Source organism: Taeniopygia guttata, chromosome 1 (genome assembly GCF_048771995.1).
Source record: "Taeniopygia guttata chromosome 1, bTaeGut7.mat, whole genome shotgun sequence".
NCBI classification, from domain to species: domain Eukaryota; kingdom Metazoa; phylum Chordata; class Aves; order Passeriformes; family Estrildidae; genus Taeniopygia; species Taeniopygia guttata.
The window spans coordinates 83,603,126-83,628,045 of NC_133024.1; the positions used below are offsets into that span (position 1 = coordinate 83,603,126).

Below are 24,920 nucleotides of genomic sequence, written 5' to 3' on the forward strand. Positions count from 1 at the left end.
GCAATTGCATTAAGTCACTGTGGCATTTTGTGCACTTTTCCCATCATTGTCAAGAACATAAGGCCACCAACAGGCTCCAGTTGTGTTGATAAGTCTCTGACCACCCTTCTTTGCCACCCCTCTTGCAACCTCTTCCTCCAGCTAAGGGGTTCAGTTGCCTGCTGCTGGCACTGGTCTTTCCTTGCGGGTCTGATGACTGGGATGGGTGGTGGCCCTGCCCTATCAGCATGGACCTATGGGGTGCTGCCTAGCCCTGGATTGGCCCTGGTCAACCTGGCTCACCTTGTGTGGGCACTTCATTTGGGCTCTGTGCCTACAGCTAAGTGATCTGGCAGCATGTGACAGTAAACAGTAAGCAAAGGTGACTGTTTTGAAATGCTTTCTCAAGTCAGCTGTTCTTTGCACACCTAATAGAAAAGAAAGTCATGAGCACCATTTCCTCTGGATGAATCTCTGGGAGTCTGCTGACTTTTTACAAAGCCAAGGTGCATCAACTAATTCAGTCTCAGGTTCACCCACAGAATCAGAATCAAAGAATAGTTTGGGGTGCAAGGAACCTTAAAGATCATCTAGTGCCATGTCTTGTAGCATGGGCATGGACACCTTCCACTAGACCAGATTTTCAAAGCCCCGTTCAGTCTGACCTTGAACACTTCCAGGGGTGGGACATACACAGCTTTTCTGGAAAACTTGTTCCAGTGTCTGTCCAGTAGAGAATTTCTTTCAATACCTAATCTAAACTTACTGTCTTTCAGTTTGAAGCCATCTCCCCTTCTTGTTGCTGTTACAAAGGCCTTGAAGTAACAGCACTTCAGGCCTTTTTACAAAGTCCCTTTCCACCTCTCCCTTTAGGCACTGCATAGCTGCTAGAAGGTCTCCCTGGAGTCTTCTCTTCTCTGGGCTGAACCCTCTCAGTCTGTCTTTAGAGGACAGTTGTCCAGCCTTCTGATCATCTTCATGACCCTCCTCTGGACTTATTCCAACAGGTCCATGTCCTTATTATGAGGGCCCCAATGCTGGACTCAATATTCCATGTAGGGTCTCACTAGAGTGGAAGAGAGGGGTACCTCCTTCAACATGCCAGTCATGCTGCTTTTGATGGAGCCCATCTGTTTTCTGTGCTGCAAGAACACATTTGACTTGATGGGGGCTCTCCTAGTGAAATTTGGCATTCCTATAAAACCATGTGTGTCCCTTCCCACCTCTGCCAGTAGCCATATATGTATATATGTATACATGTATGTAGATATGTATATATGTATGTAGATATTTGCATTTTCTTGAAAGAAAAGTTTGCTTTATTTTGCTCTGTAGTAGCCTTGTACTTGTCATTTACTGAGTACTCTGCAAGAAAATATGTACTTTAAATGATGCTGAGAGCATCATTTAAGCTGAAGTACTTTATGAAACAGCAATTTCGAAACACAAAGCACAATTTAGAAGTTGTATGACAGGTAGACTCCATTAATCATCACCTATCCATGATATGTGAACAAAGGTTCTCCTTCTTATGGCAACTGTTATGGCTATTTATTGACTTTCAGCATTGACGCTTGGGAAAATTCAGAATCTATGAAATGGAGCTTTCTATATATATTTTGTAATAATCAGCTGTAATTTTTTAAAATAGGGTGCTTTTATTGATATTTTCTATTTCTGATGAATGATCTTGAATTTATTTATGCAAAGGCCCTTTGAACTGCAAAAATCTGTCAGGCTAAAGGCATCTGAGAAAGAATACAAACAATACTTGTATGATGCAAAGAAGTTTTTAAGTAAATGAAAATAAGATTCAAGAGTTACAGGGTCTTTGTATTTATCTAACAGTGATAGATAACAGTGATTCTTTTAAAAGAATGAATAGACTTTCTGAGGGAGACAGAAAAGTGCAAGCAGCACTACAACTCACTCCATGAGCTTTAATTGTGGAGTCCTCCATAATTCTGTTGTGGGTTTTTCTTGGTCTTTGTTCCCCTCCTATGTCCCACCTGGCCTCCCACCCCCGTCAAAGTGTATTTGGGATGTCTAGAACTCAGAAACCTGAAGTTTACTGCAAACTCACAGAGTGCTTTTAAAGATGACATTTTTCTTTCTCCTGTTGTTCTGGTCACCTTTCCATTGGCTGACTTGCAGTTTTAAAATCTGCACATTTTTTCTACACATGCAGTTTGTCCTTCTCACAGGCGGCTTAGTACTCCCTCCACTTTAATTATCCTTGTCAGCCTTATTTGACATTGTAGCAAGTGCTCTTGTTACAGTATCTGAGTACCTTGCCAGATGGCAACAGAGGAATTTGTCAGTATTTGTGAATTAATTTGGTGTCGCCTGACAGTGAGAACTTTCTTAGGGTTCCAGATATATGTCCATGACCATACCACCAGCACAGTGATTTCTGCTGTTTAGTGCATGCAATCATCATTTGAAGTAGATATTTAATTTTTTTTTGTGTGCTTATATCTTAGCATGAAATTAAAAAAAAAATACTCTCAGAAGAAATATGTACACTTTTTCCAGGTGGCAATGAAGACTTTTTGGGCTGCCAGATTATTGTAAAAAACAGAGCAAAGTACAACACTGTGTTAATAATTTAGGCCACTGCTGGTTCAGTGCAAAAGATGACATTTTACGCATTGCTTGAACTTCTGGAGTGCACTCTGTGACAGCTGGCTTCTTAATCATGTACCTCTGAAATTGTCATAGATTAACATAAAGGTTATTTAAATGTCTGAAAAAGGTTTGGAAAGATTGAAAAAAATCAAAAAGCAGAACACTTCCAAGTCTTAAATCTAATAATTCTGTTGTGAAAATGAATACCAAGAAAGGGCTTAATGCAAATGAAGAACACAGCAAGCTGCTGTGTGGTCAGTGTGACCTCTCTTCATTATACCCAGAACATGGCTGAAGAGAAGCTAAAAAGAGATCCCCAAGCTGTTCATAGGAAGGTAGCACTGCAGCAGCTCTCACATTATATAGATGTAATTTAGTGAGAAGTAATAGTGTCATAAACAAGCAGGAAGGTGTAAGCAAAAAAGAAGTTGGGGTTTTTAATCCATTTCTTGTTAGTGTGGGACTGGTCTCTGCAGTAGATCTTCTCATGCTATGCCTAGTCTGCTTTTAAATTCCCTCTGTAATAGTAGTTTCCATAATTTTCCTTGGGAGAAAGAGATGATGTTTAGTACCTTTTTTTTTTAAGAAAGCTGCTGGTGGTATCCAGCCTTCCTCCCTTCTCTCAACTCCACCTTATTAATTGGAATGATCCCCTGTGCCGCACTCCAAACAATGCTGCTCTTCCTTTCTGTCCCGAGCCTGCAAAGGGGTGGTGACTGCTGGGACTATTATGGGCTTCCACAGGGCTCAGAGGGGCCCCAGACAGACCTATAGGGTAGGAATGGCTTCTCTGAGGAGCAGCATAAATTCAGAGTGAGTCCTATCCCCATAGTGTCCTAGGGGCAGCCTCAGGGCAATCTTCCTCTCCAGGTAGTTTGAATGTAAAAATGTCACAGATCTTCCATGTCAGAACTTGGCATCTATTTTTGACCACCTGCAGCCCTCCGTGGCATGGCTTTAAAGGAGATGTAACACCTGTAAGAAGCCTTTATCACAGATTGTCCTAACAGTAGGAAACAGCAGCTTTGTGGGTTCCCTAATTCTCTTCTTGGGTAGGGCTTTACTTCAGTAAACAGGCACGTCCCAGAGTACAGATGACCCTTTATCCTATTTGTTCACATATATTTAGACACAACAGGTACTTGCAGAATTTTGTCAGAGACACTGCACTGTGTCCTGCCCCCTTCACTCTATTTTGGTACTCCTTACACTACAACATGGGGCATACTCAAAGTTTTCCAATGTATTTACTTTTTCTTAAGTCCTGGCCCTGGTGTGCTATTGACAGTAAATATTGTTGACATTCAGTAAATCTGGCTTTTGAAATTACCTTAAGCTACAGAGTAACAAAATATAGTCTATTTCATGAAAACTCAGGTCCATGTGCAAACTCAGGGATTTATTCATGTCTCTCATATGTTTCTTGACACCTATTTTAGATATCTGGTGAAATGCACAACTCAGTTTTCTAACCTAATAACTACAGGTGACAATATGACACATACATTTTACATTGTTTCTTCCAAGTTAGCCTCCACAATCTCCTGACTGGGTTTCTTGGGTTATTTTGGTGGGATTTTTTGGGTTTTTTTGGTGGGGGAGGCAGTTCAGTTTTTGAATAAGCTTCAGTTTGTCAACAAATTTCTGTCACTGTGGTGCCTCTAGGAGAATAGAAATATCATGTGGTTCCAGTAACTTGAGTTAAACACTGCTGTTGGATTTTGCACTCACAAACATGGCTGAGCAGAAACAGCAAGAGAAATTATACAAAAATAATGTTTCAACTCACTCATCTTTATAAGATGCGGGCACATGCCAAAATTAACATAAGAAATAGGTTTCTCTGCTCCATCCATTTATTTAAGTAAGACTTCTATAAATATATTTTTTTCCTGACAGAGTTAAATAGATTTGTTTATCAAGACACTGGTGTTATATTAACTTGGTAATTCTTTTTCATGGAATAATAGAATGGCTTGGGTTGGAAAGGACCTTGAAGATCATCTAGTTCCAACATCCCTGTTTTCTTGAAGAAGGCTGAACACCTGCCTGCCCATGGGAAGCAGTGAATTAATTTCTTGTTTTGCTTTGCCTAGGTGCACAGTTTTTTCTTTCCCTATTAAACTATTTTTATCTTAACCCATGAGTTTTTTCACTTTTATTCTTCCAATTCGCTCCCCATCCCACCAGGGAAAGTGATGAGCAGCTGCATGTGGTTAAGCTGCCAGCTGGGGTTAAAGCACATACATAAATACTTCAATGATTTAGCATTTTGTACCTGAGTCAATTTATGGGAAATTTGCATTCCTGAGCAACTTGCAAATTAAAAGGTTTTCTATCCATAACAAAATTGAACTTTCACATGTGTCCTCTTTGCAACATTTTTTCCTGCTAAACTACCAGCTCAACATATTCACTAAAAATTTAGTGACTTTTCATTACAAAAATTGCTATCCAATTTTAAGAATTCATTGCTGATGTTAATGACTGGGCCAGGACTAAACAGCAGTAGTTTCATAGATTTATAATTTTTTTTTATTGTGAATGTTATTCACAGTGTTTTGAAAACAATAGCTTAGCTTTGCTTACCTTTTGAAAAAAAATATATATTTTTTCAAAAAATTCACCACCTGTTAAGATTCTAACAGATTCCCTCAGCAACTGTGAGAAACTTACCAAATCATGGCAATGATGGTGCTTACTGCAGTTTAGACATGGTGTGACCACAATTTATCCAGTACAAATAATATCTATTCCATTTAAAATATTTTTTTCTCTCTATTACTGTGTTATTATAAGAAACAGCAATATTTCTGAAGAAATAGAATAGGCACCATTAGATTTTAATTGCAATTACTTGGTAAGGTTACTAGCAAAGGCACTTATCAACTGAGAATGTCTTTAAAATATAAATAAAAATATTAAACCATTGTCTGAATTATTAAGTACAGAAAGTCTCTTAATTTCACTAACCTACCACTGTGCTCAAAATCTTTCTCTTTAATTTTTGGTGAAGACAGATTCAACACAAGAGTGGCCTAATAAACGAGGAATGAGAACCATACAGTAGCTTCAAGTCTACAACAAATAGCCACATCAAGCAAACACTTTTTCCTCAGTTTATGAAGTCACTAGAAGAGTAAGGATTATCAAAAATCAAGATAAATTCAATATTTTTGAGGTATGAAATTTACAGCTTCTCAAATTAACATTGGAACATAGTAAAACAATTTGCACTTGAATGAAAACAAAACAAGGATAAATGTTTTTAAATAATTTGAATTCCAGAAAAAGCACTACCATTTGTACCATTCTTACCTGCAGAGGTTTTCACAATTTCTGAAGTATTTCTGAGACCCATAAAGTCAAACTGATAGAGCCTCCAAGATTTCTGGTCAGCAGCCTCCACTGAATTTTTCCTCCATCTGTAAATCATTTCCTCTTTAGGATAGCCATCTAGAAATTAATATATATATATGCATATGAATATTTTGCATTTAATTAAAAAATGTTCTGCAAAATATTATCTGTTCACTGTTTCAGTGCTATTTGGGAACACCTAAATTTCTGATCTGATGCTTTGTCAGTGAGTTAAGTGGCATCATTCAGCCAGAGTTGTATGGCACAGAAAAATAGAGACATAATGTTCACAAAATTAGAGTCATAATACTGGCAAACCTGTGATTTTTCAAAATCATTGTTTTTGAACAATAGAAAAAATAAGTTTGGTTCTATCACAAACAGATCTCTTCAGAGATGCAGTTGACTGTACTAACCGGAGGTCCAGGCACAGAAGTATGCTGCTTTGCATAAGCTCTGAAGAAGCTGAGCAAACCAATAGAATGCAAAAAATGAGGAGTCTCTCAGTGTTAAATATGAACAATTGAAAAAGACACATTGTTTTAAAAGCTGCAATAATTCTAGTGGGGGGTGTGCTACTGTACTTCAGAAAGAAACAGAACAGCGCAAAAGAAAGCAAAATTTTAATTAGTATGGGAATTTTAAAGTGATTATGCTACCATATTTCTTCTGAAGTCTGGGGTAGTTAATGAGGCATCACCTGATCTCTACTGCTGAAAGTCTTTATCAGTTTGGCACTCAGTGATCATATTAATTCTTTTGCCAATTTTTAATTTCTTCTTTATTAGAGAATGGCATTTTCCAATCCATGTCCAATAAATCTTCAACCAGTCTAAACCATAATAATAAACCATCTAGAAAACAAGAGCCCACCCGTGCTTGTTAAAATTAGATTGTTCTCTAATGCATAATACAATCAATTTTTATTCATCTCATTAATATAATAGCTGTAGATTACAAGGCAAATTAAAAGCCTAACAACAACAATAGATGGTTAATATAATTGTCACATCAGTAATTTATTTTTCCCCATTGAAAACTGATCCATTTTTATATTTGCATTGGAAAACAAACTCTCTGGTCATGGTGCTATTTCCTTGACATCTTCCTCCTATGAGTGTCTTTTAAATATTGTTTTAGGTTCCACCCTGCCAGAGTACTGCTGTAAGGTGTATCAGCAGTATATTTATCCCTCTCACTAACACAGCAAGAAAAGAAGCCACAAGTCCTTTAGTTCTTATCTAAAAAAATGACTAAAAAAATCACTATGTCTTAATTTAAAATGTCACATTTGTATACTTGCCATCCATGTCAATAAAGAAATAACCTGTGAAGGACCCAACTGAGTAACGAACACTGTTCTCTGTGAAAACTCTTGCTGCCAAATAGATTTTGCTGCCAATTCTGCTGTGCAAGTCTGTGAGATTGACCTAAAGGTTAATTTTTTTGGCTGGCAGATTATGTCAGAGGATGCAGTGATACAGTGAAAGTCAAGCCTTGCAGAGCCTCCAAGCCATAGCCCTGAATGATCTGAAATCTTCTTGAGTCTGGCTCCTATTTGACTAAACCCTCTGATTACATTTCTTCCTCTTCCAAGTAACAAACAATAAGATGAGGAAATGGCCTCAAGTTGCACCGGGGTGGGGGGTGGTGGTGTTAAATTGAATATTAGGCAACATAAGATGGAGTCCCTTTCTCAGATAAATTTCACTAAATTTCACTATAATCATTGTAAATAAAAATGATTAAAATGTTTGTTTGCAAATAAAAAATACATTTTTTAATACATTGTTTTTAAGTGATCCAAAACGTTTTTACATCTTTTCCCCAAGTTTCACTGAAAAAATTGTGCCAGTTAGTCTTGAGTTTTACTCCTTTCTTTTCATCTCATAACAACCCCACAAAAAAAAAAAAAATTCCATTACACATTCTCATTATGCTTGAAGGCTTGCTATCACATTAACCAAGGCTTAGCTGTTTATCCTGACAAGAACATGTAGTCAGGAACAAGCTCATGGACTCTCATTCTTCAAGATTTTTCCTTTATTTTTAACTAAGAAAGGTCAGATTCAAAGTCTCTCTTTTCAGTATTAATCATCATCATTAAATCATAAGCAACTGACCTCAGGAGACCATCATTACATTTCAATAGTTCCTCAATCCACAGGTGCTGAGATCTGTTCGTACAATTATTTGATTGCTTACATCAAAAGAGAGAAGTACTATAGATTCAATGGGATTCAATGGGAGAGAAGTACTATAGATTCAACCTCTTAAATAACTGCTACTATGTTCTGCTCTGGTGCAAGGTGGCTGACTTCACTTTTCAATTATTTAAAAGAATAATAATTTTATGGAGGAGTGACATATCTCTTTGGACAATATATCACTCCTGGAATTCATTTAACTTACAGAATAGACTGTTCATGATGGTTCTTCTCTTGGTGATATTCAATATTTCTTGTACACAGCCTAATTGTTTCTAGTCCTGTAAATATTTCATTTTAGCAAATATCAGAACTGGAGACTTCAGTACTTCCACAAGAAAATACAGCCTCTACTGTTCAGCTTCTTTTTCATCAAAATTTTAATCATTTTTCCAGAATGACAAACTACAGTAAATTATCTTAAATTTTTGGCCTTGTGGCTTCAAGTTATTGACTCTGAACAAACTTCTGCTAGGTGTATTTGCCCTTCCAAGTTGCTTTAGGTTATGTAAAAACATTCACACTGCAGTCGGGCAAGCCTCCAGGAGGTCCTGGAGGATTTTAAGCAGGTGCCAGTAAGATGTCAAGGGTGATGGCATTGGAAGAAGACAACCAAGTGCGTGTTCTGTGTTACAGCCATCTGAGCTCTGGCAACCTGCAACTCAGGATCTCCTCAACCAAGTCGGTGTCAACAACATAGTTTTCCCTCTCATCATTTTATTTGATTAAATTCTCCTACTTTCTGGCCCAAAGGCTGTTTTGTAGGCAGTGCTACAACTTTTATATACCATATTGGAAGCTTTTAGAGACCACTCTGATCATCTGGCTTTTTGTAACATGGTACTACATGTTTTTGCAAAATCAGGTCAAAACAAATTTGTTTATTTCTTTAAGAGCTCAAGAGAAAGTATCTATGTAATGCCTTGTGTTTACTTTCATCAAAGAAACATAGTGTCTTTGCTTTTCCACTTTTTGCCATTTTGAAGGTGAAATTATTTAACAGAAAGGCAAATTGTCATGACAGCCTCTGAGATTCTCTGGATTTTCCTGTATTTGCCCTTTATTATTGAAATAATCGGACTCATGTTACCAGATCTTCTTACATCACCACCATATAATTTAGAAGTTGAAGGTTAAAAATATTTAAACTTCATGTTCATACTTCTTTTTAGGGAGACTGATTTGTGCAGAAGGCTCCACCAATGTACAGAATAAATGGTCAAGGTCAAAAACACCACCAGGCTGGATAAGAGGCATATGCAACCATAAACTGGCCATGAGCATTCTTATCCAACCTTAAAGCATGTCTGCTACAGGAATCAACACTGATGGAAAAATGTCCAACTTTTGCAATATGACCATTGATGCCTGCTTGTGCAAACTGCCTCTGACCTTGATTTCCACAAGGCTGTTGTTGATCTGGACAACTTAGATCAGTGCCTGATATCTTTGTTTCACTTTCTTTTATGTGACAATGTGGTTATTTTGGGAAGTGAGTAGAGCTGGAAAGACAGCCAAAAAGATATAATGTCAAAAAGGACACAGACCACTTGAAAATATAAAAAAATTTCAACAGAAGAGTATCCAAGACATGAAAAGACAGGCATAGAAAAAATAAATAACATCTTTCATCTCTTCAGACAATACGTTACCTACTCTGTGAAATACATTTATTTCAGTGCTGGCTCCCCACACGTTACATTCACAGGTAACACAGGTAGACCTGGCTTATATCAGAAGGAATAACAGAATTAGGCTCCTTGTTAGCCTTGCAAAAATTTCTGTGCTCAGAGTATGCAATGAAGAATTAATGAAAGCAGCAGTGAAGCTGAAAATGTGGGGGAAGCACAAAAGGATTGGCTCTGTTAAATATCTGCCAGAAGCTGATGCTTGTGACAAGAGTAGGTTTTTGAAAAATGAAGCTGGATTCTGGGAAGATTTTGCTTTTCCATGGGTGTTAGCTATAGACTCAGAGTCAGTGGGAAATGTGATCATAAAGATGAGCTCCTGTATTCAGTAAGTGGAGTTCACATCATGGGCATGGAGGGAGGTTTGTAGATGCCAGTGAAGTGGTCAGGAGAGGGAGGATACTCTTATTCCAATTAGAGGCAAGGAATAAGCAGCCCTTTACGCCGTACAGCCAGAAACACTTTGCCTCCTTGAATGCTACCTTGTTAACTCTGCTTCAGGCTAATTGGGAGACTTCGGTAAACACAGCCTGGGTCAGAAGAGGATAATGAAGTCCACAAATGCACCATTCTCTGGTACCATGTGAATAAGAGATCATATGCTTCTAAAAAATCTGCCTGGGCTATTTTTTTTTCTTGTAGCAGTCCTTATAGTTGCTTCTTTGTTGGCAAGTAAACTGAATTTTAATACAAACTTCTTGGTGTTTGGAGGAAGAGGCTTCTCAGTGATCTGTTCCTGTATCTGTATGGTGTTTGTCCTCAAAAGGCTTTTAAAGGAGGAGAATCCTGAAAGTTCTCGTATTAAAATTGGTATTACCTTAGATTTCATGATAGTATGAACTTATTAAGCACAACTAGATGGCAGAAAGAGCAATGCTTTAGTTCATTTAGTTTAAAATTTACAAAATATAGAAAATAGGGTATATAGACAACTCATTGTGTCTCTCCAGGAGGAACCCTTCAGGGTAGAGTGAAGCAAAAGTAGGGAAAGTGAATGGAGACTTAATAGCTTATTTAAGGTCTGTGGAAAACAATACTCATAGTTTAATGCATATTGAATTCTCTGTAGATGCCAGTGAAGTGGTCAGGAAAGGAAAGGAAAGGAAAGGAAAGGAAAGGAAAGGAAAGGAAAGGAAGCAAGGAAAGGAAAAAAAGGAAAGGAAGGAAGCAAGCAAGGAAAGGAAAGGAAAGGAAAGGAAAGGAAAGGAAAGGAAAGGAAAGGAAAGGAAAGGAAAGGAAAGGAAAGGAAAGGAAAGGAAAGGAAAGCAAAGGAAAGGAAGGAAAGGAAAGGAAAGGAAAGGAAAGGAAAGGAAAGGAAAGGAAAGGAAAGGAAAGGAAAGGAAAGGAAAGGAAAGGAAAGGAAAGGAAAGGAAAGGAAAGGAAAGGAAAGGAAAGGAAAGGAAAGGAAAGGAAAGGAAAGGAAAGGAAAGGAAAGGAAAGGAAAGGAAAGGAAAGGAAAGGAAAGGAAAGGAAAGGAAAGGAAAGGAAAGGAAAGGAAAGGAAAGGAAAGGAAAGGATTAGGTACTTGGAAAGCAGCTATGGTAATAATAATAATAAAAGATAAATGTGTATGTTGTAAAGACAGCTTTTAATCATGAAGTGATTTATTTCAGCAGTACTAGATAATTGCACTTAGGTGATAACTACAGCAATTAGAAATGTTATTCTTTGCCCTGTTTGCTTGCAGCAGTAATTGACACCTTATTAACAGTACATTAGCTCACAAAAAAATCAACGAACATCATCATGACTGCAGATTAATGGATATAATACTGCCCTGAATTTAAAGGATACATGTCCCATTGAAGATAGTTTTTCTACCTAAAAATTTGCTTTGATATAACTGTGATACAATTCTGATGAAGAACTAGAGGATCCAGTCACTATCATTACAGTAATGCTTAATTATCCCTTACCTGGGACTAATTCTCTATTTGATAGAAATGTAGAACGCTGATATGATTTACTGATAAATTACATGGTAGCTTAGCTTTTGGGAGGAACTTGTGGCATCAGTTATTCTTTTGGGCCTTCAAAATAGAAAGAAGGAAATGAGAGGTGTTGCTGTCACACAAATAATTCCAAAACAATGATTTTCTGTGAACCAGGTTTTGTAGGAAGTAATAATTTTCTTGCTACTCATAGACAACTTAAAATTTTGGCTCAGAGAAAGGGAGAGGAGAGGAGAGGAGAGGAGAGGAGAGGAGAGGAGAGGAGAGGAGAGGAGAGGAGAGGAGAGGAGAGGAGAGGAGAGGAGAGGAGAGGAGAGGAGAGGAGAGGAGAGGAGAGGAGAGGAGAGGAGAGGAGAGGAGAGGAGAGGAGAGGAGAGGAGAGGAGAGGAGAGGAGAGGAGAGGAGAGGAGAGGAGAGGAGAGAGAGGAGAGGAGAGAGAGGAGAGGAGAGGAGAGGAGAGGAGAGGAGAGGAGAGGAGAGGAGAGGAGAGGAGAGGAGAGGAGAGGAGAGGAGAGGAGAGGAGAGGAGAGGAGAGGAGAGGAGAGGAGAGGAGAGGAGAGGAGAGGAGAGGAGAGGAGAGGAGAGGAGAGGAGAGGAGAGGAGAGGAGAGGAGAGGAGAGGAGAGGAGAGGAGAGGAGAGGAGAGAGGAGAGGAGAGGAGAGGAGAGGAGAGGAGAGGAGAGGAGAGGAGAGGAGAGGAGAGGAGAGGAGAGGAGAGGAGAGGAGAGGAGAGGAGAGGAGAGGAGAGGAGAGGAGAGGAGAGGAGAGGAGAGGAGAGGAGAGGAGAGGAGAGGAGAGGAGAGGAGAGGAGAGGAGAGGAGAGGAGAGGAGAGGAGAGGAGAGGAGAGGAGAGGAGAGGAGAGGAGAGGAGAGGAGAGGAGAGGAGAGGAGAGGAGAGGAGAGGAGAGGAGAGGAGAGGAGAGGAGAGGAGAGGAGAGGAGAGGAGAGGAGAGGAGAGGAGAGGAGAGGAGAGGAGAGGAGAGGAGAGGAGAGGAGAGGAGAGGAGAGGAGAGGAGAGGAGAGGAGAGGAGAGGAGAGGAGAGGAGAGGAGAGGAGAGGAGAGGAGAGGAGAGGAGAGGAGAGGAGAGGAGAGGAGAGGAGAGGAGAGGAGAGGAGAGGAGAGGAGAGGAGAGGAGAGGAGAGGAGAGGAGAGGAGAGGAGAGGAGAGGAGAGGAGAGGAGAGGAGAGGAGAGGAGAGGAGAAAATGAGAAGCGAAAGAAGGCTGAGAAAAATGAACATAATTGGACTTAAAAGAAAGGGGGTTTCTCCTGATGTCATTTTGAGATGTGGCTTTTCCATGTACTCACTATCTTCTAAAATCTAAGAAATGCATCTCAAATGGGAGTGCTAAGATTTTGTCATACACAGCTCTAGCAGTAAAAAACTCCCTGTTCCAAGTATAAGATCCTAAAGGATAGGTAGACTAGTTTGAAAGTACCTTAAGAAACTAAGGAAATCCTGTTGCATCATCATACATTTGTGGTCTATCCTTATGCTCGCCAAATAATTTATATTTTGACTTATATACAAGTAGTACCATGAGTAATTTGGTTTTGGAAAATGGTTGTTTTTATCAGATATTGTCCCTATAATTCCACCTTTCTATTGTTTAGAAAATGTTTTCATTTTTTCTGAAAAAAATCCACCAAAACTAAAACCAAAAATACAGTCTCGTCTTATAGCTTGTATTGGTGTTTTTCTATGCATTTTATCTATGTACTTAATTTTACTGCTTGCTAACAGTTTCATTTGAAGGGCAATTTTCAGAAGTCACATGTGCAGCAATTGCTTGCATTATTCTGTCCAGCAGTTTCTTTCACAAATTAATTCACTGGTAACTAAAACACCTGCTAAATGTTCAGATTCTTCTGATTTATCTATATTACATACCCATGCCTGACATCACTAACAGTAAATGGGCTGATTTCACATCTAGTTTGTTGGATATAAATTCTATCTGTTCTAAGGCTAGAATTCTGGTACAGATCAGAGTATTGAGGACTCTGAGAGAAAGTTTGTTTAGTCATGTGCAGTCTTCTTCATGCTTTTCATGGAATGGATAGTTCACCTCAACTTCCTGCTCTTCTATGAATGTAATAATGTGAAGATTTTTCCCTCAGTTTTCTGCAATACCAACCTCTTTCAGGGAAGAATGAATGTCCAGAAAGCAGTTTTCCTAGCTCAAGTTGTCTTTGGATGTGAATGATTCTGGAATATGTACTTGCTCTATTATTCAGGTATTTAGAAATCTTCTTCTTATAAACAAATATGCAAGTAAGAGACAGAATTTCAGTTTCTAGCTCCCTGAACTTACTTCTCACAGCTAACATAGCTATTTGATAGTGAACTGGTGTTGCTTCACAAATGTGTGTCTTTACAAAGAACAGACTTTTTTCGTAACATGGTCCAGAAAACTCTTGATAATGTATCCCAAGTCTCACATTTTTATTGGCTGCAAAACTGCAGATCGTGATTCTCAGTAAAAGGATGTTTTCAGAAATATATGGCAAAAAGGGGGCCTTTGAGAATCTGCTGGAATCCTGTGCTGCTGCTTTGTCCTCCCCTAGATCTTAGACACCATGGCCAGCTCTGCATAGATGATGGGAGGCTTCACCTGAGCACTTGCTGTGCTCCATAGGATTTAGTGTGAGATTCAAAGAGATGGTAGTCTCGTCTCGTCTCATCTCATCTCATCTCATCTCATCTCATCTCATCTCATCTCATCTCATCTCATCTCATCTCAAACTCCCTTCTTTTTTCACATGTGCCCTACAACAATGACTGAATGATGCTGAGAATTCAAGAACGATGTGCTACTGCTAAATATGCACATTGAGTTCTCTAATGGAAAACAAACTTCTCAAAATGAATATTTTAGCAGCTCAAATATTGTGCTTGGATGACTGCATTATCTCAAGTGAGAAGAGAAAAAATAATTTATTTTTAGTTTACACTGACCACTGAAGAACCTCCAGCTGTGTGCAAAATTTTCTCATGACCATTTCAACATGAATTTTGTGCTGGATGTGAAAATTTTGAGGTGCTTTCCAGAATTTTTTCTATGATGTGCAAAGTCTGAGTGACTGCATACTGAAGTAGCATCTCAGGCAGATATAGGTGATGTCAATCACTCACAATTTTCTGTACAGCAGTTGGCTCTTAATTCAGTCTTATGTAAAAGAGGAAAACAGCATTATTTCAATAAAGCAGATGAAAAATATTTTTATAAACCAGAGAAAGTCAAAGCTCCTAGCATGAGAATTTAAAACCAAACCTATCAGGGCTTGCTTGGGACATTTTAGAAATCAGAGCTATAAAACAGTTGAAGTAGAACATGAACCTCAGTTTATTAAAGGAATATCTGTCAAATCTTCAATTCTTTGATCTGCTCATATTCTCTATAGCCAGAACACAATCTTCCTTTCCATTTATTTAAAGTGCACTTTTATTAAAGATGCTTAGTGACAATGACCTTCTAAAGCAAGTACATAAATTTCTCATGAGTGGGATGGACTGCAGTGCCACCAAAAGATTCTGGTCAGATGATTTCAAACACCCCAGCAGGAGCTGAATACCATTCTCTAAAGGCCTTTAAAGTATATATTTCTTTTCTTACTGATTATGTAGGCCACCTCAAAATCAGGGGCAAAATAGCAGTGCAAGTTCAATGAAGTAAATTCCATCAAAGTTCTTTATCACAAATACATGTGTTTTGGATTAAAAATAGCCCATGAATGTTCAGTATCAGCTTCAACTGTACTAGATTTTACAAGATAAATAATCCTGTCTTTACCCATTTAATTACAGTAATTAACTGTATCCTCCATGTAGGACTACTAAGATTTCCTTCAAGACTATCCTGATGAGAAAGATAACATTGTTTACTTTGTGCATTGCTTAAGCAAGTGCTGAGAAAATATGTTTTGGCTCATCTGAAAATATATAATGAACAAGCAGAGATTCTGGTGAAGACTCAGAGCGCAAGTAAAGTAAACAACACAGGGTTATATAGCTCAGGAAATGAAAGGAAGTACACCTGTGAAGTTTTTTAGTCCAGGCAGGTGAGAACAAATAGAGAGAACATAATTCAATTACAGGCTTTTTCCTCTCATTGAGAAGTAATCTATCTAATCTTTTTATTTGAATACTTGATATGAATGGGGGTTTTAACATTGAGAACTCGTTTTGTGTTTTGCAGATGGGTCTGGGAGTATTTAAGGATTATTCTAAACATGCTTAATCATTATCTTCTAAGTGCTACTCAATAATCAGTATTTGCATGTTAAGTATGAGTGCAGTTAAAAGAGGTTACCTATTACCAGCATTTCTAAAGATGAATAGGAAGAATTTGTAATATAAAAATTATTATTATTATTATTATTACTACTACTACTACTACTACTACTACTACTAATGTATAGATAAATTTGTATTCACAATTTGAATTATAATGAAATATAATAATTCTATAATAATTCTAGCATCCTTAGGAGTATTGGCATCCATCTACTTTTCAGTGTCCAACTTCTTGAATTATAAGCACACTATAATCTATCCACACTAGCCCCCATGTAGAAATTTTCTATCCAATTTCAATTACAGAAATCATTGTAGCTAGATATTTGGCTTACATAGTCCATGTATTTTGTGACTAGCCTGAACTGTACATTTTCAGACCCATGAAAATGAAAATTTAGCTAACAATAATGTTTTTTCTAAATTGCCATGAAACCCATTACAGGCTTCCCAGAAGCTGTATCAGCAAAGCCCATGGCTTTACAAAAGCCATTAGAAATATACTATTCTCAGTCAACACAACATTATTGGAAGCAGGATATGAATTAGACTTCCATACAAGATTATTATGACTTTTATATAGATCTTCTCAGAACATATCAGGAATTAATAGCAAAAGGTAAAACAAGAGAACACTCCAAACTGAAAACACAGTTTTTCTCAACTACTGCCATTTCATAGAATAAAACAATTTGCTGCATAAATTCAAAACTAAACAGAATATTTCATTTAAACTGAAATTAAGCAGAATTAGCTTTTAAATTATATGTGGAATAGGGTTGTTGCTGTTGAAAAGAAAAAGCCTATACAAACTTTTTTTTTATGAAGGACTAATATCTCTGCTTTGCATCACAGTGTAGCTTAACATGTGAACTGACACTGAAAAATTAAAATCAGTTATTTATAGCTAATTTCTTCTAATCAGGGGGTTTTCAGTTTATTTACAAAGAAATTAGTGCTATCTGGTTATTAATATCATTACTATCATTCTGTATGTAGAGTTATTGTCATTTACACACTTTTATAGTTATTTGTACACACACTAAAATTCACCAAAATTAAGATTTATAGCTATTTAAAGTAAAGCAGCAAAGACATATTTTTTTGAATATTTTGCTAGTTTCCCACTTTTAGCTCTGTAGGACTTGTTTGCACCTTATTGGCAAAAAAATTGAAGACTTGGCAACCAAAGACAAATGTTAAAATACTTTTTCTGTCTCATGCTTATAAAAAAATGAACTTTTTCAGTTCCTGAAAAAGTTATGGCTAAGATGTAATGTCCCTGATCATAATAACAGCTCATCAAAAATTATCTGATGGAATGAAATTTCAGATGAACAGAACACATTATGGATTTTGGTATATTTATAGTCACACTCAAATTCATTAAAGCACTGTGTTTTGTTTTTTTTTTTTTCATTTAAACATCAGCAACAGTGTTATGCTGAATCGGTAAATACGTTCATACTGCATTCACTGAATTTGTCTTTCCACTTTTCTGGAAACATTTATCAACATCTTTGTTTGTCAATTACTTTCCAAGCATCTGCACTGTTGCTTCTCTGGTTATTGCCTCCCGCCCACCTCAATATTTGCTCCTGGAAACTGTTGGTGGAAATTAGCTGATAGTGCTGTGTACTACACCAGTCCAAGTATCCTTCATGTCCTTTTCTCACCTTTTGAGATGCATGTATTTGTTACACTGATCTTTCTCTGATGTGTCTGTGTATCTCAATGCCTTAATCTCTTACCCAGGTATGTTATTTCCAGCACATTAAATTTATTTTGGTTAGTTTTACTTTAGCTTAGCTAAAACTTCTGTGCAGTCATGCTCTATTACTGTTCTCTCCAGATTCCCAGAGTGACTGTAAATCTCAGTATCTTACAGTACACAATAGGGTAAATACTGAGTCTCCTGAGAGTTTATTTCACAATTTCTGGTCCCAGACTCTAATCATGGTCTAAATCTCCTCAGATGATCTATTAATTCTCTAAAATTGAAGAGTTCTGCTGGAGGTAGCACCGAAGAAGCCAGAAGCCTTTTTTCCTGATAGAAAAAAGATATAAGCTGTGCTTCCCTCACGCATCTCAATTTTCTTTGGGGTGACCTATTTCTTAGCCCTTAGGTTCATGGATAGGTTTGCCTGCAGTTAACCAATAAGTATCAAGTTCTTCAATATCTTTTTTCAGAAAAAGATAAAATCTGAAATAGGTCTACACACCTACCATACATAGTTTTGTGCTGCTTCATTTTCTGATAAGGCTTTAAGGCATTATAATTTCGTATCAGCAGAGAATACAACTGCCTGCAATAGCTCTGAATTCTCCTGAGCCTATGCCCACCCCCCCAAGTCCTTCCAGAGCATCAGGCTGTTGTCATCACACAAAATATTATGGCTACAAGGGTGGTCCAGGGTGCATGCTTGGAAGCCTGGCAGCTTTGTCCCAGACAAATATGCTTTCTATCCCTTGGGTGACTGACAGTGAAACAGCCTGTTCTGTGGCAGCGAAAATGGCAGTAATGCCAGGTTCACAAAGCAGTTGCCAGGGTCTGTCAGATTTGTTCCTGAAAAATGTGTGCTCATGTTTCTGAAAGAAAATATTATCTGTATATCCAGCTCATGAAAAGCCCTTTTTAAAAAAAATTTGGTTTGTGTGTTTATATTTAGGAAGTAATACAAGAAAACAATACCAAACCACCATTATAAAACAGTGAGAATCTTTGTGCAAGATCCTATACGTGAACATTTTTTTGGGGGGGAATTTTTGGGATAGCTCAAATTTCAGTTTCTTTCCAAGTTCCTCATTGTTGTGTACTCTTCTTGTATCCCAGCACTAGTCTGAATACTGCTCTGAAAAGTGCACAGCTATTCTAGGCCCTATATAAATCATACTGACAACTATTTAAAAAAAAATCCCCAGACAGAAAATCAAAACATCAGCAGCTTTTGCTTCATGTGTGTCTTGGCCAAGTAACAGTAATTAAATCTTTTTTAGCTTGGTTTGCTCAGGAAATGAGGCTTATGTAATTACATGCATTGTCTATGTTTATATGCATGCTATCTGTCCTTACTGCAATAAATTTTTCACCCATTCCCCAATTTTATTGTAATTTGACAGAAGAAAGTAAGCCTCAGATATTATCTATTCTTTAAAGAGGAGCTCCCAAATAGGGGAGACATTTTGTTATAATGCCCCTCAAGGAAGAAAAGTTTACAGTCTTATTAAGGATCACAGAAAGTCCACTCAACCTCAAGTTATGTGCCCCTGGGATATCAACGTGCTCTAGTCCTACAACCAGAAATGCTTCTGGACACTGCACTGCTCCAGTGGGTTGAGAGGACTTTTGCCACAAAAAAACCCCCGAAAAAACCAGGAGGGGAAGAGCACCTTCTCTTAAAAAGGTATGACGGTTTATCCTAATGACATGTACATTGTGGAGCTCCAAGTCTCTCAACAGGTCTCCTGACATTGTCTGTTTTATACCATTTCCTTTGTGTTACATCACCACATATTTCTCCAGCAGCACTACTTATTTTAGCATCCCTCCCAAAAGATCTTTCCCTTACTACCAGCCAGTGATTCAGCAGATGCCATATTTAATGGCCCTTAGACTGCTGGAATGGGTTTGCCTAAGGACACTGACAAGTAGAGGATTTCATCCTTAGGCTAGCAGCAGGCAAAAATCTGTCATCACAAAGGCTTTCTGGACACAGCTTTCTGCTTCTCAGCCAGCACAGACTTTTCAATTGGAATGGCTGGCTTTGCCATGGCATGCTGTGGTTTCATGCCAATTACATTCCTTTGAAAATTACTGACAATGTGCCCCAGATCACTGTTGATACCAGGTCTGCTGCAATCACATTACCTTAACCCTGTTAGGTTAGATAGGCCTTGTATCTTTATTTTATATATTAGTCCTGGAATTTTTTATATCCTATTACACTGCCTTTCCCTTAAAGCATTTTGGAAGAGGTGGATGTTTTAGTTATCTCCTTTTCTGCCATCTGCCTCCTCTTGATGGGTTAAAACCCCAATGCAAGTGATGCTCATTCTCTTTGCCCGTTCACTGAGGACAGGTTGCTTGAGTTTCTAAAGGCAGCTGTGGTTTGACAAATCACCAGGACAGGAAGCCTAGCTCAAAAACACAGAGCCCATGCTGCAGTGGAGACAGCCCTCGCAGAACCACAGGGTAAAGCCATTCAAATGCAAGTGTCAGATGATCGGTTGAAGTCTTTAAGTCTTTCATGAGCTTTCAAAGGCTCTGGAACAGGCAAAAAGGTCAGAAGAAACTTGCACTCTTCTGCCACAAACAGAAGACTCCTGCTGACTTTGCCTGTCTTAGAGGTGCCTCCCCTTGCTTTCCAGGGGCAGGCTGCTAAAGCAAGGAAATAAAGATGACATGAATCAATGCACAAGTGAAAAAGCAAAATAAGGAGAGCCCTAAAGCCCAAAGTAAGCTCTTTGACTTACACATGAGTATGGGCACAGGGAGCTGCAATTTTCTCTTTAAAAGTGAATACCACTAAGAAAAGAATAGAATAAAGTTTCACCTGGAATCTAAATATGCTTAAAACCTGTGAGCACCTATTAGAAGATTTCTGGATCAAAAAACTTTAAAATTTTTGGAAATTTAGAACTCCTTTTCTTGAATAATAGGCCCGAAGCTGTTCTTCAGTCACTTCTAGTAACAATAAAAATTTCATCTCTGACAAAAGGTGAGTAGCTTCACCACCCACTCATTACAGCAGCATATCTAGTTGTACAAAATCCCCTCTCCAAATTGTTCAGTTTTTTGCTTCCTTTGAAAGGGTTTAGTGAAGCACAAGACTGCCTGCATGGGGTCCCCTACCTTTCACAGAAAGGTCCCTGTACCTTGCACAGAAATTACACGACCTGTGACAAATCCCACTCATTTCTGAAAAAATTCTCACATGACAGCTAACTTGGCAGTTTAAATAAACAATGAAGAGAATAACAGCTGTCCTGGATTTTCAGCTGGCTTGGCAAAAGAAACTTTCAAAGGGAGGAAATAACATTCACACAGCAAAGCAAACAATGGGGCAGCCCTCCACCACTGGAGTAACCCTCTTCTTATCTTGTAGTGAAATGAGGGCTGAAGTTCACACTTGTTACCAGCAGCACCCACAGGCAAATTTGAATGTTATATGAAATCAGTTGCTTGTCCTCAGAGAACATGGAGTTTTCCCCAGGAGACTAGGATAAAAAAGTATTTGTCTCCTGAAAGCACCACCTCCACTCTAATTTCTCTTTCTTATTTTTTCTCTGATCAACAGACATATATAACTTACAGTGAGTCACCCTTGAGTTCACCATCCCATGTCTGGGTGCAAAGAATCAGAGAAGTGACATGCTGGGGAATGGGTGAGAGAGGAAATTGTCTATGCATTCTCTGGTGCATCGGTGGAGAGGAGGTGGGATGCTCTCTATGCTTCATTAACCTTCTTGAGAGCATAAGTGTGGTGCCCAGTATTTTAAGTGTTTATTGTTGCCTTTATAAAATTTCAGTCTCTTCCTGATTGCTCTATATACAGTGTCATTTTCTCTGCAGTGCTTCCTGTTGTGATACTTAACTATTTTGGGCCTCAAAGACATCACATTATTAAAAGAAAAGTATATATTTCTCATGTTTCCAAAGATGCTAATTAGCATGTCAGAGACACTAAATTAGCTGCAGTGCTCCTCACTTCAGAACATGATAGCACATATGAGAGCACACTGTGCAAATGGTCGCCCTCTACATGAAAAAAGAGTCATAGCTTTCATTTTTTTTTTTCCTGGTAGTGCAGATGCTTCAGACGGCTGGAGACCCTTTAATCTGCTTATCTTTAAAAAATGTTGTCCAGTGTCTGGAGAATTACTTTGGGCCTATATTTCTCCTTCATGATGAGATTAAGATATTGGTAATAGTAATTAAAAGGAGTTTATAATGGCCAGAGAGGATCTGAAGAGATGGCATGCTTCCTTTATAACTACACAGAATCCAAGAGAATTTTAAGAGTGAAAATGTGCTTTTTCAGACCCTGCATCTTACAGTGAGCTGGTATCTACTGCTTATCTGTGTTATAATGAAGCCAAGCAATACCCTTCAAAACTGGATACGTTTTAAAACTGGTTTATGACATATGGAAAAGTAGACATTGATACTGCTATATAGGCTGCCTAGCAGGTTTCTTCACCTAGGTACAGTATTTAAGTGTAATATGAAGTACATTTTAACTGTAAAATGGACTTCAAAGTCTAACCTTAACGTTGACTGCTTACAGCAGAGTTTGTATAAAATGTGAGGAAATAAGGGATGAAAGGAGAAATTGCTTCCAGTTAGCCAAATACTGCTAGTTTTTCAATTACAACTCAATTTAAAACAGTAAAAAGTGATCCAGTTTCCCCATCCTTTTGGCTGAGATAACAGCCACATGTACTTCTGATTAAAATCTGCTGGGTTTTGACACATCAGGTATGTTGGTGGGTGCTCCCTGTCCCTAGGTTGGAATACAGAAACATGGCTGTGCTGAGTTTGCTCTTGCTCTCTCTATTCCTTCTTCCCTACTTGTGAAGACCAGGGAGCCTGACATCAATCTCAATTTGAATTACTACGGAAATCACTCAGCCTTCACTTCCAGGAGCTGCAATAGGTTTCCTACGCAGATACAGATGCTTGATGGAGAGGAAATCCACATGCCCATCAAAACTATATCATCATGATCATGATGATTGCTTAAACATAAAAAAACACAGCTGAAGTCAAATGCTGTGGTAGCAGACATTTATAACAATCACGGCATGAGCACAAGCTTCTGCATTCCCTTCCATAGCTTTATTACATGAATGTTCCCAAAAAAAGGGATTTAGTAGACAAGCAGTAGGGAAGATATACACCCTATCAAATCAATATAGCAACAACAGAGTCCATAAACTACAATGACTGACTACTCTGATCATATTGCTATATATTTATGTCCTTGAACTATAAATGATTCTTTATTTTTTTGCTTTAATTTGCATTTCTCTGGATATTAATCTGGCCTAATATGTTTTAAATAGGGTACTAGTAAGTCTTCCAAATGTAGTGCTTTGCTAAAACAGATCGACACCTAGATTAGTATTCTTGATTAAAATGGTGCTCCTTTCTGTATTTTTTTCAATCTTGTTTTGAACCACATGAGGTGGTAATGGAGACGCATGATGCCAAATTCAGACATTCCTTTACATTTGAAGGACAATCACTGCTTGCAGAACCGCTGGTTACAATGAGATGTCAGACATTGCTTGAAATAAATAACCTGGCATTATGGCTCAGGATGATTCAAGACATTCATGTTTTCAGGTGATCTGAGGGGAATTCTTGCTTCTTGCAATCTTTAATTGGATTAACCACTTTTAAGAAGAAAGCACATGTTTATAATGGAGAAAAAATATTCTTGGGGGCTATATAACATATATATAGCTCAAGGACTAATTTTGGTTGAGTTTTCTCATATCTAGTGATATGTGGTGTCTCACAAGACGTCTCATGTCTGGTTACTGATGAGATATACCCAAGACTGGGAGCCATGTGACAGAGCACCTGTTAGGGGTGCCTGTAAAGGCAGGGCTAAAGACGATTATCTGTGGGACAGAATGTCTTTTCTCCAAGATGACATAAATCCCATTCAGCTCCAGTGTGTCTCTCCAAGTTTTGATATTCTTATTGTCCTTCCCCAAAGAACAGATCTGATTGAAGTGGCTTATTGCCATACAGCCAAGGGGAGTTATGCAAATATTTTTGCCTTTTCCTTTAGGAGACTCAGGTGTGCAGCAGAATCTTTGTTGTCAAGTGTCCTAATTCCTTTATCTATCACACCTACCTTACAACTCAGTGATGATAGTCTAAAACATCTCACTTTACCAGGAACGTATTTGGTATCTGTGATTCCTTGCAATAACTAATAATTGGCTGGTAGAACCTTGTCATCTCTTTGCTGCAGACTAGTGTAATGTCTGAGTTATTAAAACAGCTTCTCAGGGTCTAAATTAAAGCTTCAGCAACTCTAGAAATTAACTGAAAGCCCTGCCATCCAAGGGGCCGCAGCATTCAGAAAATGAACTGTAATCAAATGAAATTTTAGAACAAACAAGAATGGGAAAATCAGCCTGAAAATGTAACAATTCCATTAAAAAGTGCCTGAGCACCTGAAACAAGGCGTTCATCTCCAGCTGTCCTTTTTAAAAAAGTCTGAGAATAGGAACAAGTGAGAGATAAATTATGGGGGTAGCTGGTTTCAGAAACTACATTTGTGTGAAGAGACATTGAAAAGTTTGGGACAGTTTATTTTAGGAAAAAAGACAAAGAGGTGTTGACAAAGGCTTTTAAATAAATGTATGACATCAAAAAGGTGGCATGAATGCTTCTAGATGTTTCTCCATAGACTAAAAAAATGGAAAGAGATTGCTATTAAATTCAGAGGTAGAAAATTAAAAAAGTAGAATTATTTCTCAATGGACAATAAAATTTATGGCCCATTGATGGTTATTATCAACACTATCATTAAAAAACCCTCCCAAAACATTAAATAAGCCTACAGGTAAGATACCAGGATGTACACATTAAAAGTTTAAACAATTAAATAGGATTTGGGAAAGAGAGAAAGCCTCATCTCCTTTCAGGACATCTCCAACTGTGCAGAAGAGTATTGGAAAGAAAGGTCTTAGAATCTTTGGAGGAGTAATGGAGTCAACTATGGAGAGAGAAAGGCAGAAGGGCTACCACAGCTGCTTCCAGGAAATCTGCCATCATTGATGGGTGCAAGG

General features: G+C 38.1%; 1 protein-coding gene across 5 annotated transcripts in view; it reads right to left on the reverse strand.

Annotated features, from left to right (window-relative positions):
• Nucleotides 1-24,920, reverse strand: part of GABRG3 (gamma-aminobutyric acid type A receptor subunit gamma3) — a 299,388-nt gene that overhangs the window by 49,302 nt on the left and 225,166 nt on the right. For 4 of the 5 annotated variants that reach the window (XR_012056994.1, XM_072932274.1, XM_072932267.1 and 1 more), the window contains exon 6: nucleotides 5,926-6,063. The exons of the other annotated variant lie outside the window; for it this stretch is intronic. Coding sequence is in view for 3 of the 4 variants with exons in the window: in XM_072932274.1 (XP_072788375.1) it covers nucleotides 5,926-6,063 (138 nt within the window). In the remaining variant the exon portion in view is untranslated. The remainder of the gene's footprint in view (nucleotides 1-5,925; nucleotides 6,064-24,920) is intronic. 5 annotated transcript variants of the gene reach the window in all.